Source organism: Trichomycterus rosablanca, chromosome 13 (genome assembly GCF_030014385.1).
Source record: "Trichomycterus rosablanca isolate fTriRos1 chromosome 13, fTriRos1.hap1, whole genome shotgun sequence".
NCBI classification, from domain to species: domain Eukaryota; kingdom Metazoa; phylum Chordata; class Actinopteri; order Siluriformes; family Trichomycteridae; genus Trichomycterus; species Trichomycterus rosablanca.
In genome coordinates this window covers 757,363-770,886 of record NC_086000.1, presented here as the reverse complement: position 1 = coordinate 770,886, position 13,524 = coordinate 757,363, and the positions used below count along the sequence as shown (strand labels likewise).

General features: G+C 45.7%; 1 protein-coding gene across 1 annotated transcript in view; it reads right to left on the bottom strand.

Moving 5' to 3' along the window:
• Nucleotides 1–8,909, bottom strand: part of ccdc175 (coiled-coil domain containing 175) — a 12,395-nt gene extending 3,486 nt beyond the window's left edge. Inside the window, exons 1-14 of the mRNA XM_063007848.1 lie at nt 8,727–8,909; nt 7,550–7,635; nt 5,772–5,883; nt 5,550–5,685; nt 4,771–4,999; nt 4,575–4,697; nt 3,731–3,840; nt 3,571–3,652; nt 2,051–2,187; nt 1,840–1,950; nt 980–1,051; nt 639–774; nt 439–570; nt 1–61 (exon numbers count right to left, since the gene is read on the bottom strand). The exon at nt 1–61 is cut by the window's left edge and continues 78 nt beyond it. Coding sequence (XP_062863918.1) covers nt 1–61; nt 439–570; nt 639–774; nt 980–1,051; nt 1,840–1,950; nt 2,051–2,187; nt 3,571–3,652; nt 3,731–3,840; nt 4,575–4,697; nt 4,771–4,999; nt 5,550–5,685; nt 5,772–5,883; nt 7,550–7,635; nt 8,727–8,793 — 1,594 coding nt within the window. The 5' untranslated portion in view covers nt 8,794–8,909. The remainder of the gene's footprint in view (nt 62–438; nt 571–638; nt 775–979; nt 1,052–1,839; nt 1,951–2,050; nt 2,188–3,570; nt 3,653–3,730; nt 3,841–4,574; nt 4,698–4,770; nt 5,000–5,549; nt 5,686–5,771; nt 5,884–7,549; nt 7,636–8,726) is intronic.
• Nucleotides 8,910–13,524: the final 4,615 nt, after the last annotated feature.

Genomic DNA, 13,524 nt, shown 5'->3' with positions numbered 1-13,524 from the left:
GTCTCTCTTTAAACTGGTTTTCTTTCTCCTGCTGAGCCTGAGTGATGGATTCTGCATCCAGCTGTTAAAACCACTGTACAGGTGAGAACTGAGGGACAGAACAGTGACGTCCAAAAACGTCCGAATCATCTGAACCTGTGAGTCTGAGGGTTGGTTACACCTGTTAGGGGGGCGGAGGGAGACGGTGGGTGGAGTTTGGGCTATTGATCGCAAGGATATGGGTTTGAATCCCACAAAATTAAGCGAGGCCCTTGCCATACAGTGGCCAACCCTGCACTCTGACCCCAGCTTCCATCCTCTTCAGTGTCAGCCCACGGACAGATGACCTTTCATTTCCATTATTTACCGTCTCTGTGCAGTACCTCGACCAGCCAGCAGGGGTCATGACTGCAGCAGTAATGCAGCGATTATTATTATTATTAACTATTCGTTTCTTACCATGAGCTGTTTGATTTCCTCCTGGTACTTCATCTTCATCTTCTGGTTCTCCTCTTGGGCTCTGGAGATCTCTCGAGTGAGTTCCTCAATCAGAGCGTCCGTGGCTTCGTCCTCCTCCTGGAGTTTCTTCTCCTGCAGGTAGAAACCATCATTAGGGACGAATCCCGGCCCTGAACCGGAGTATTCCGGACCGTTCTGACCTCGCCCCGTAGCTCGCTGTATCTGCTCTCCGTTACAGCGACGGCTGATCCGAGTTCGTTAGCGCTCCGTTCCTGCTGCTCCTTCAGCGTCTCCAGAGAGTCACGCTGCTCGTCTCTGTGAGTCTCCAGTTTAGTCCTGGACACAGTATTAATGATGCTCTGGGTGGAGTTCTGCCCCTAGTGGTTACGATGTGAACTACAGCAGAGGATCATGTTTTTATTTGAAGGTTTGGGGTTCCAGGAACGTCCCACTGGTGGATGACTGACTAGGATGTCTGACTAGCTCCTGGTCAGGCGTCCACATACTTTCGGTCATTTAGTGTATTTAGTTTAGGACGAACCTGCTTTTCTTGGCGTTGAGCAGCTTCTCCTCCAGATCCTTCAGCTTCTTCTGGAACAGCTCTGCGTTCACTCTGAAACCAACGACGTACAAATGAAAGTTAATGATGCAAAACCTTCTGTTACTAAAATACGGACACGTAAACAAAGTGTTGGGTTTTTGGGTACCAGCTTGTTACCCCCTTCATCACCTGGCGCGATCATCTCGCTGGTACCTAGAGCGCTTGCTTTGGGGGCACAAACTTAATCTTAGTCATGCAAGCACCACATATCAGCCTGTTTTATATTTATACACCGATCAGGCATAACATTAAAACCACCTCCTTGTTTCTACACTCACTGTCCATTTTATCAGCTCCACTTACTATATAGAAGCACAATTACTGACTGTAGTCCATCTGTTTCTCTGCATGCTTTGTTACCCCCTTTCATGCTGTTCTTCAATGGTCAGGACCTCCACAGGACCCCCACAGAGCAGGTATTATTTAGGTGCTGGATGATTCTCAGCACTGCAGTGACCCTGACATGGTGGTGGTGTGTTAGTGTGTGTTGTGCTGGTATGAGTGGATCAGACACAGCAGCGCTTCTGGAGTTTTTAAACACCTCACTGTCACTGCTGGACTGAGAATAGTCCACAGACCAAATATATCCAGCCGACATCGCCCCGTGTGCAGCGTCCTGTGACCACTGATCTAGAAGGTCTAGAAGATGAGCGATCGTCTCTGACTTTACATCTACAAGGTGGACCGACTAGGTAGGAGTGTCTAATAGAGTGGACAGTGAGTGGACACGGTGTTTAAAACCTCCAGCAGCGCTGCTGTGTCTGATCCACCAGCCATGAGGATTAGCAAGTGGGTCGTACTTGTTGGATTCGTGTAGCTGTTTCATCTCCGCCTGCATCTCTTTATTTTCTAGCTTATATGTAGCCACGGCGGCGACGCGCTCGTCCAACTGCTGCTTCGATTTCTGTAACCTGAGAGCACAGGGATTAAAAACGTCCAAGAATTCGCCAACGGATCACTGTTATGAAACAATAACGATGGAAAATAAGACTCGTTCGGCTGCGTACGCACCGTCCCATCAGGCTGTGGTGTTCGGCCATAGCTTCGTCCTCCGTTCTCCTCTGCTCGCGGAAGATTTCCGAGATCTCGGCCAGTGACCGGACGTGGACACCGTTCAGCTTCTGCGCTGCTTCTATCTCACCTTCCACCTGAACGTGAAAACCAGAATCTGCCGTCACGCCGCCTGACTCAGCTGATTTTGCTGTCTGCTTTATTTATTTATTTATTTATTTATTTTATATTTTTTATGCATTTTCTCCCTTTTTAGGGCGTCCAGTTGCCAGATTGCGTCACGCTTCCTCTCCACCAATGCCGATCCACGCTCTGATTGAGGAGAACGAAGCTAACCCACGCCCCCTCCGACACGCGGGCAGCAGCCGTATGCATCTCGTCACCTACACTTTGACGAGTGCAGTGCGGATCAGCGTTGTGTACGGAGAGACGCACCCCGAGAGCACTCTTTTCCCAGATCTGAGTTGTGATTAAGCACAAATTACTGCACCCTTATTTCCCCACCCCCTTTTCACCCAATTTAGTCATAGCCAATTAGAGCTTATCTCTAAGGTTCCAAACGGTCACACCGACACCCCACCTCCGACACCTCCGCCCTGTTGTGCGGACCTCTTGACCAGTCAGCAGTGAGGATCCCTGTCTGAGTAACCGTCCCTCCTGCTACGGACACACAGCCGATCGTGTGTCTGTGTAGGTGCCCGGCAGGCTGATAGCACAGCTGAGATTCGAACTTAAGGCCGTGAGATCTCGGCACTGGTGGAACAGTGCCACCCAAGCCCCCTTCTGCACCCTTATTTGCCGAAAGCGAAGTCTAGTTCCTTGTTTCAGACAGGACTGTCAGGTCTGTAAAGCGCCCGACCGATTGTCGTGTCATTTTATTAGGTACATCTCAAGTACTGGTGCCCCTCTAGGACCTCCAACGCTGATTCTGATTTACATTAGTGAGCATATTTATTTATTTATTATTTTTTCATATTTATTTCTCAGAAATCCAATAATACCACGAAAAAAGCCCAGATGTTAAGGAAAACCTGCATAAATTTGGGTTGGTGGGGGGCATTTTCGATTTAAGACTCATGATCTGATTTCTATCGGGGTATTTATGGTCTCTTTTAGGATGACGCTGCCCTTCCCAGCCACAACATCCCAATGATCTCAATTACAAACAGCAGAATGAACATCGAGCCGCACTGAACCTGTCTGGTGGCTCCCGGGGGCCCCGTGCACCACTTTCCGACACGTATTTGGGCGCGGTTAGCCCCCTCGCAGGCTGGTACTGGACCACCAGGTACTGGATCTGCTTCCTGTCTGATAGCCGTCTGTGTTAAAGGTCGTCTGAGCGCCGCAGAGCTTTGAAGATGCGTTTTTCAAAAGCTCGGACGGGAAATCGATTCTTCAAAATCTGGCATCTAAGAGCGAGGGTTTAGGTTTTAATCCCCTCTGAGGAGGCCAGAGAAGAAGAAAAAGTCTTTGAAAGTGAAGCAGAGCGACGGGGGGAAGTTTGCCGAGGATCTCCTGACCTGAGCGATGTTCTCCTGAAGCGTGAGCACGTTCTGCTTCCGCGCCTCCTCCAGCTCCTGCAGCTCCGTCTCCTGCGCCGCTCTGTCACCGAGACCCAAAACGATTAGGTGCAGATCAAAGGAAAAACGGCGCCGGATCGAAGGAGAGATGAAAAGTCACCTCTGCTCGTCGAGCCGCTCGGACCTTCTCGTCTCCGCCTCCAGCTGAGCCTCCAGGTTCTGCCGCGTGCTGCTCAGTTCGGCTACGCTTCCCTCCAGCTGGACGACTTGCTGGGACACACATGAGGAAAACACACCTGCTGCAGTTTAGGTATGCCCAAGTTTGGCTGTGCGATGGCGGCCCCTGCTGGCCGAGACGGTGAATAACGGAGAGTCTCCGTACGTGATCCGGCTCTCTGAGAGCCTCCGTCTCTGGCAGGTGAAAAGAAGCGGTCAGCCACTCTGTGTGTGTGTTCCCCAAATTACAACTGGGGAACCGGATACGACTAACAAACCTACACAGATGCTCAAGTGGAGCAGTGGTCAATTACACTAGCCCACCACTGCTGGGGGTCAGATTATTGTCAGACATGATTGGCTATGTCTAAGTGGGAGGTGGTGGGGGGGAGGCCTTGTGATGGACTGGGGTCCTGTCCAAAGTTTGTTACTGAAGGTAAGCTGGACCCACCGTGACCCTGACCAGGATAAAGAGGCAGTAAATGAATTAACAATGCTACACTATGGGGTCAAAAGTATGTGGACAGTCTAGTTTGGACATTGTGCTTATTGCGAGTGCAGTAGATGGACAGGTAGAGGTCTTATTTGAGGCTGTAACAGCCTCCGCTCATCTGGGAAGGCTTTTCACTACATTTTGGTTTGGGGCCTTGCTTAAGGGCCCAACAGCTACAACCTAGCAGTGGTGGGATTTAAACCAGCGACCTTCTGATTACCAGTCCAGCACTTTAACCACTAGGCTACAACTGGCAATGTTTTTGTGGTGATCAGTGGTAGGACTAGTGTATTACTTGTGAATACTCGTGAACCCTGTCCTCTCTCTCCACCAGCTGGGCTGTAACTTCGTCCAGCTCTCTGCGCTTCTCAGCGTTCATCCTCCGCTGGTCCTGGATGCTGTTCTCCATCGTCTTCATCTGATAAAAAACCCAAAATATAAACACATGCAGAGATAAGAAGGTGATGAAGCCCTCACACCAGACCCGGTACCTCGTCCTCCAGGAGGTTCTTCCTCTCGCTGAAGGTCCTCCTGTGGTGGATCATCTCCTCCTCCAGACGTTCCTTGGCTGCCGCGCTGTGTTCGATCTTATCCTTGGTGGACCGGATCTCCTTCTTCGTGTCGGTGACGTGGATCTGAAGATCTGCTTTCTCTGAGAGCTGCTGGTTCAGCTGTGAGACCAGTTCGTCGTGCTGAGCCTTCAGAACATCTCGCTCCGGCCTGGAGGACGTTTGTTTACGTTTAGAGCATTTAGGAGATGCTTTTATCCAAAGTGACCTACAGTAGTGTCTAAGCAAATTAAGGGCCTTGCTCAGGGGCCCAACAGTGGCAAGCTGGCAGTGGTGGGGCTTGAACCAGCGACCTTTCCATTACTAGTCCAGTACCTTAACCACTAGGATACACCAGCCACTCATTACTGGGCCCTTGAGCGAGGCCCTTAATCCTACATTGCTCGGCTTGTATCATTTCTTAACTCTGCAAAGAAGCTTCTGCTGAAGGTGTAGATAGTTGCCCTTGGATTTCATTCAGAAGGTCGCTGGTTTAATGCTCGATCGATGCCAGAGTTGGCCCCTCAGAAAGGCCCCTAACCCCTAATTGCTTGGATTGTATTCTTTAAGTGGAAATGTCTGGTTCCCTATGGTAGATTGAAGGTACCAAACCTCCTTGTTTTGTTTTTTGTAAATCCTTCCGACTGCCTGCGGAAAACCGTAGACTCGAAACTCCGGCCACCGCTGCACAAAGCGGCGCGACTTTAGATCATGGAACTCACAGAAGCAGTGCATTCTGGTCCTCCAGGAGTTCCTGTCTCTTCTCCATGACCTGGATCTCCTGCTCCACGTCGCTCAGCTCCTGACGCAGCTGCTTCAGTTCGGCGGCGCCGGCGTCTCTGGCGGCGGCCGCGGCGGCTACAGAACGACACGACGGCGTCGGTGGGTTAGCGTGATTTAGCGCTGCGCCACTCGTTATTTATCGGACCCGTGTTTGTGATCACCTGATATCTCCCTGATGATGTCATCACGCTGGGTCCGATCCTGATGGCGCAGTTTACTGGTTTCGATGGTTTGGACCTCGAGCTGGTCGCGGGCGGCTCTCCTGGACGCCTCCTGAATGAACACAGGTGATCGTAACGTTAATCATTATTTATTCTTATTTACTGATTTATTTATCCGCAACACCAGTAAAAATGATGAGACCTTCCACTGTTTTCCAAACAGTGTTCAGTCGATTCAGATTGCAGCAGGTGGATTGGACATGTCAAGGATTATTCAAGCAAACAGGAGGCACCTGAGCTTAATCTGGAGAATCACAGCGAGGGGTCTGAATACTTTCGTGAATAATAATAACTAACTAACTATTTTCAAACTATTTTGATTCGTGATTCATTCAAAGAAACTATTTTGATTCATGATTCATTCGTGAGTCATTTGTAGAAACTATTTTGATTCATGAGTCATTTGTGGAAACTATTTTGATTCATGATTCATTCGTAGAAACTATTCTGATTCGTGATTCATTCAAACAAACTAATTTGATTCATGATTCATTCATGAGTCATTTGTAGAAACTATTTTGATTCATGAGTCATTTGTGGAAACTATTTTGATTCATGATTCATTCGTAGAAACTATTTTGATTCGTGATTCATTCAAACAAACTAATTTGATTCATGATTCATTCATGAGTCATTTGTAGAAACTATTTTGATTCATGAGTCATTTGAGGAAACTATTTTGATTCATGATTCATTCGTAGAAACTATTTTGATTCGTGATTCATTCAAACAAACTAATTTGATTCATGATTCATTCATGAGTCATTTGTAGAAACTATTTTGATTCATGAGTCATTTGAGGAAACTATTTTGATTCATGATTCATTCGTAGAAACTATTTTGATTCGTGATTCATTCAAACAAACTAATTTGATTCATGATTCATTCATGAGTCATTTGTAGAAACTATTTTGATTCATGAGTCATTTGTGGAAACTATTTTGATTCATGATTCATTCGTAGAAACTATTTTCATGAGTTATTCGAACAAACTATTTTGATTCATGATTCATTCTAACAAACTACTTTGATGAATGAGTCATTTGTAAAAAAAATTTTATTCATGATTCATTGGTAGAAACTATTTTGATTTATGAGTCATTTGTAGAAACTATTAATTTATGAGTCATTTAAACGAATTGTTTTGACTCATGAGTCATTCGTAGAAACTAATTTTATATATGATTCATTCAAACAAACTATTTTGATTCATGATTCGATTGTAGAAACTATTTTGATTCATGATTCGATTGTAGAAACTATTTTGATTCATGATTCGATTGTAGAAACTATTTTGATTCATGAGTCATTTGAACAATTTATATTGATTCATGATTTATTTGTAGATTTTTTTGATTCATGAGTCATTTGTAGAAACTATTTTGATTCCTGATTCATGAGTCATTTATCGTGAAAATATTACAAGAATTAAAAATTGACTCAGTTAAAAGTGAAATTTGGATAAAATCATACTGTTATATGTTTTAATATTTGTTAGGATAAGAAATGAGATTTTGTTGGTGTCCAGATACTTTTGGTGTTGTTGTGTGGTCCAGGTTTTGTTGACGCGTGTCGGGTGTTTGAGGTATAAACGGAGGATCTGAGGCTCTGAACAGTCGACGTAAAGTCATTAAATCTGCTGTCAGCTCAGATGTTATTGTTTCTTGCTGGACGGGACGGCGGGACGATCACTCAGAGCACGCGGCGCTGATCTTTACCAGGTCTTTAATAGCTTGTGCTATCTGGATCAGGTCATTGCTGGCTTCTTGACTGAACGGCGCTCTCTCGGCTCGCAGCTGCTTATCTGATGGAGAGAAATAAACACGCCGTCAGCTCGGACTCGCCTGCAGCAGAGAGGCAAACAACCACTGAATGTTCAAGCAGCTTTAATGTGTCCTGGGTGTTTCAGGTGTCTCACCTGAGCACGAGCACTGATGGTGGGTAATGAATAATGGGGTGTCCACATACTTTTGGCCCAAATGTTCCTCTGTTCATTCTTAATGAATGCAGTTTATTAAATGTGAGGTTAATCAGAACTAAGGGAGCGTCTAAAACGTGCAACTGAAGATTGTAGACGAGCTCGGCCCCAGCTCGGCTTCCGGAACTGGAACGTTTACATATTGTACAGCGCTGTAGACATTCATTCATTCACTGTCTGTTTTATCCTGGTCAGGGTCACGGTGGGTCACCAGTCCATCACAGGACACACACACACACTGTGTACTGTGGGAGGAAACCCACACAGACACAGGGAGAACATGCAAACTCCAAACCACCTGGGAATCGAACCCAGAAGTTACCTAGTGACTCGTACCACTTACTATAACAGTATTACAGAATAAAAGTCCTACAATATGAGTACAGTAATAAATGATATGAAATAAACAATGCTACAGATGAATAAATGTATATATTATTTAATACAATGAAGGTTGTAAAGGTTACCGTATGACTTGCCTAATGACATACTAGTATTATTAGTTACTAGGTAACTACTACAACTTTTATTATATCTTTTATATTATATGATTCTACTGTACATATACTGTAGGATGTTGATTCTATAATTCAGTAGCAAGTAGTACAAACATTATTACAATGACATTTATTTATTTTCACAGATTTCTTACATGATATAATTTATTACTGTACTCACACTGTAGGACTTTTATACTGTAGTACTTTTTAGACGCTCCCTTAATTCTACGACGCTGACCAACATTCACAGACAAACTTTTGAGATAAATTCGATTGTAGTTTGATTCTTGTTTACTGTAGAGTGAGTTTATATAATTTTATTCATATTTGGATGTTTACTGACCGATAACCAGCAGAAAGAAACTCGAATATCTGGTGAAATAACCGATATTAAACTTTTACCTCAGGTAATCTTACCCAGCTCATTTATCTGCTCCAGAGCGAGTTTAACCGCGGGCAGGTCTGGAACTAAACACTCGGCCATCACACCCGCAACAAAACAGCTTCAAATCTCACAATCAAACCAAAACTTTCATCTAGAAATAAAAATAAACGTAAAATAAATCTGTGTTGATGCTCTGAGTGCTGTGTGGGGACACGAGCTGTCATGGCAACCGCTGCTCACGTGGGACAAGCAGATTTAGTTTCCATGGAAACGTCAATACGACAATAAAACACGTTTAAACGAGTTTAACTTTCGTTTCTTTACATTTACTTCAATATTATATATATTTATTATATAAATAATATCTTATTTTATTTTATTATTTTATATTAATCAACAAAAATGACAAAAAGTGAAAACGTGTGACACTTTATTTATTGAAAATGTATTAAAAATTAAAAACTTCTATTATTTTTATTATTATTCACGAAAGTATTCAGACCCCTCGCTGTGACAAAAATCAAAAACGTAAATCTTTTATTTACAAAAGTATTCAGACCCCTCGCTGTGATTCTCCAGATTAAGCTCAGGTGCCTCCTGTTTGCTTGAATAATCCTTGACATGCCCAATCCACCTGCTGCAATCTGAATCGACTGAACACTGTTTGGAAAGGCACACCCGGGTCTATAAGGGCCCCAAATTTCCATTGAACTTGCAGGACAGAAACCAAACCATGAGGTTCAAGTGATCAATCAGTAGCAAGGTATCTAAGGCTTTGAGTGTCACAGGAACCTAGTGGCATTAATATTTTGGAACGAAGGACGCTGGGCACATTTTGGAACCTTCCAACAGGAGGTAAGAAGAAACCCAACAGTCAGATCAGGTCTTCATAAGCAGAATGGAGAGACGGAAGCTGGTGTTGAGTAAAGATGCACGACGCCGAGTGTAAAGGACGAGGAACATGAGGAAAAAGCTTCTTTGGTCTGATTAGATGAATTATCTAAAGTCTATTTCTTTTGTTTTTTTGGGGGGCGGCACGGTGGCTCGGTGGGTAGCACTGTCGCCTCCTAGCAAGAAGGTCCTGGGTTCGATTCCCAGGTGGAGCGGTCCGGGTCCGTGTGGAGGTTGCATGTTCTACCCGTGTCTGTGTGGGTTTCCGCCGGGTGCTCCGGTTTCCTCCCACAGTCCAAAAACATGCAGTCAGGTTAACTGAGATACAAGATACTGAGATACAGTCCATGACTGTGTTCCATATTAATAAACATGAACTGATGAATCTTGTGTAATCAGTAACTACCTGCCCTGTCATGAATGTAACCAAAACAAACACATTTAAATATTAATGAGCAAAATACCTAAACAGAATTATCTGTGTATTTTATTGTGTAATATAAAGATTACTAAAATGAAAAGTGTCAATGGAGACAACAAACAATTTAAAATAAAATATAACATACAGAATCATTAGTTTTTTCCTTAATGTGCTTTTTATTAAAGCATTGAATATATGTATATATAATATTTAATATAAAGTTACATTTAATCGCTGATATCGGGGAGAATGGGGTTGGTGTGCAAGCTTGGAATAATCCAGTATAATGCAACCATCGGTGTCTTAAAAGTGTGGAGTTTGCATGTTCTTCCCATGTCAGCGTGGAACATGCAATCAGGTTAATTGGATAGACTAGCGACCTGTCCCGGGTGTTTCCTACCTTTCACTTGGTAAATCGGACCCGCTGCGACCCTGACCAGGATTAAGCGGTGGTAGAACAGACAGTGAATGACTGGATGTCCTGCACATGTCCATGAGAGGGCAGTGTCGCTCTACAGTCCGGTCCACATGGTCCTCCGCGCCACGGAGAAGAAGTAATTAGATCCGCTCTGGGCTGCGGCGCGTCTATTGATTTCCTCGCCGCCGCGCCCAGGACATTTTCTCCTCCGCTTTTCTCTTCCTCCACCCAAAATATTTGCACTTCTCTTCTCGCTAAATTAGCTTCGGCTCGGGATGAAAGAAGCAGCGAGCGAGCGAGCGAGCGGAGAGCCGCCGGGTTAGCGGTTATACAATCACACCCTGGAGACAGAAGTACCGGGCGTGTTGGGGGGGCTGGAACATTTACATGTCTTCATTCATAGACATTCATTCACTGTGTGTTTTACCTCAGCTTTATCCTGGTCAGGGTTGCAGTGGGTCCGTGGGTCACCGGGTGAGAGGCGGGAAACACCCCGGACAGGTCACAGTCCATCACAGTACACACACACACACCTAGGGACGATTTTATATCTCTAATTATCCAGACTGTGGGAGGGAACCGGAACACCCGGAGGAAACCCACAAGGACACAGGGAGAACATGCAAAACTCTGCACAGAAAGAACACAGACAGCTCCACCTTGGAGTTAAACCCTAGACCTTCATGCTGTGAGCTGTGAGGCGACTGTGGACTCACGGAAAACTCATCAGCCCTCGATTTGGTTTTTAAACACATTCTGTGGTCGCAAGTTTGTGACAACAGTTTGGGGAAGGCCCTTTCCTCTTCCCTGTGTCTGAACGAATCTCAGCCAGCTTAAATCTTTTACAGGAACACTACTACCATCATTGCTGTGGGCAGAAGTTGGAAGTTGGCAGTGTGGTATCGGTGACTAGTAGGTTTCTTAAAACGTTAGGACTCCACCGAACCACAGCGAGAAATATTAATATCCCGGTCAGGCAGGACTTCCATCTCCTGTGTAGAGATTTAAACCAGGATCTCATCAGCCATGGATTGATGTGACAGACTGATGGTGTGGCAGTCTATCGTACAACCTCTGAAATCCGGGTTCGAATCTCATCTAACAATAATAACGTTTCATTTATGTACCGCGTGTTCCGAGGTTTTTGCAGGATCGTGTTCTGGTGTTACAATCCATCAGTGTTTCCATCGGTTGGTGATAAGGCAGGAACAAATACCCCCCCCCCCCCCCCCCCCCACACTTCCCTGGTAGATTACCCCAATCGCCAAGACCCCCCCTCCTTCCCGCCACACCGGCCAATGTTAAATTCATGATTCCAGCCTTGGATTTAACGGAGTCGCGTCAAGTTTCCTTTGACTGCTGTATTACATGAATCTAATTATGTTTTGGGCTTTTGTGTGCGTGTAAGCGTGTGTGTGTGTGTGTGTGTGTGTGTGTGCGTGTAAGCGTGTGTGTGTGTGTGCGTGTAAGCGTGTGTGTGTGTGTGTGTGTGTGTGTGTGAGCAGCTCGTACGCCGCGGATCGCTTTTAATTGGACTCGGTCGAGTGAAAACCAAGGCTGTGAGAGATCGGATTCTGACGAGCGCTCATATCTGAGCTTCTGCTTCTCCTCGGAGAACCTCAGCCTGGAATCACCGATGAGCTGCAGATCAACGTGTGTGTGTGAGAGAAAGCGTGTGTGTGTGTGTGAGAGAAAGCGTGTGTGTGTGTGTGTGTGAGAGAAAGCGTGTGTGTGTGTGTGTGAGAGAGAAAGCGTGTGTGTGTGTGTGTGAGAGAAAGCGTGTGTGTGTGTGTGTGTGTGAGAGAAAGCGTGTGTGTGTGTGTGTGAGAGAAAGCGTGTGTGTGTGTGTGAGAGAAAGCGTGTGTGTGTGTGTGTGAGAGAAAGCGTGTGTGTGTGTGTGAGAGAAAGCGTGTGTGTGTGTGTGAGAGAAAGCGTGTGTGTGTGTGTGTGAGAGAAAGCGTGTGTGTGTGTGTGTGAGAGAAAGCGTGTGTGTGTGTGTGTGAGAGAAAGCGTGTGTGTGTGTGTGAGAGAAAGCGTGTGTGTGTGTGTGAGAGAAAGCGTGTGTGTGTGTGTGTGTGTGAGAGAGAAAGCGTGTGTGTGTGTGTGCGCGCGCGCGAGTGTGTGTGTGTTTTTGTGAGTGTGTGTGTGTGTGTGTGTGAACGTGAGTGTGTGTGACCTTCATTTCTGCACATCTGTTCATTACGTTCAGCTCCGATAAGCTCGGCTCACTATAAACAAGGAGAAATTACGCTCGTCAAGTACAGTGCAGCACAAACACGGGGCATCCAGGGACCCAGGTTCAAACCTCAACTTCTGTCTCGGGCTGTGAGGAGTTTAAAACATGTGGAACAAATATATACAACACCTGTATCACCCAGGTGAAAACTGTCCTTTCTACCTTCCTTACTCTGGCATCTCAGTCATTAAGGTACGTTGCCAGTTCAAGCCCCACCTCCACCAAGTTGGCGCTGTTGGGCCCCTGTTCGAGGCCCCTCTGCGAGGTCCCTAACTCTCATCAGGTTGCATGTTATTCAGTCACAATTAAGTCGCTTTGGATCAAACATCTACGATTATAATTAACAAGCTGCTCGATGTGCACCTACAGACTGACCGTGTCTCCTCGGGAAAGGGGGGATGTTGGTGGCCGAGGCCGAAACCTTGCAATGAACTGTTGGGGTTCCTGTCGGGGGGGTGACATTACTTTGCACCCAGGCAATCCAGGGACCCACAGCGACACTGACCGGGATAGAGCAGTCAGAAGCAATAAGAGAAGCAATCTGAATTTATTTAGTATGATATGGCCAAAAGTACGTGAACACCTAAGCTGGGAATTCGGGCGCTGGGATGAACCGGAACACCGACTGAAGCTTCCTTGACCAACTAAACGGGCACAAATTCCCACAGACATATGTCAAAGTCTAGTGAGAAGTCTTCTCAGAAGAGTGCTGTAGTGCTAGCTTGTTTTCGTCCGGCAAGCCCACGGCCGTCTAGAACAACAGCCGCTCTTCTGAGAAGCTTCTCACAAGACTGATCACTACGTCTCGGGCCACATCTTTTCACCTGACAGTGATGGAGTCTCACAGAGAGCCACACAGCGTAT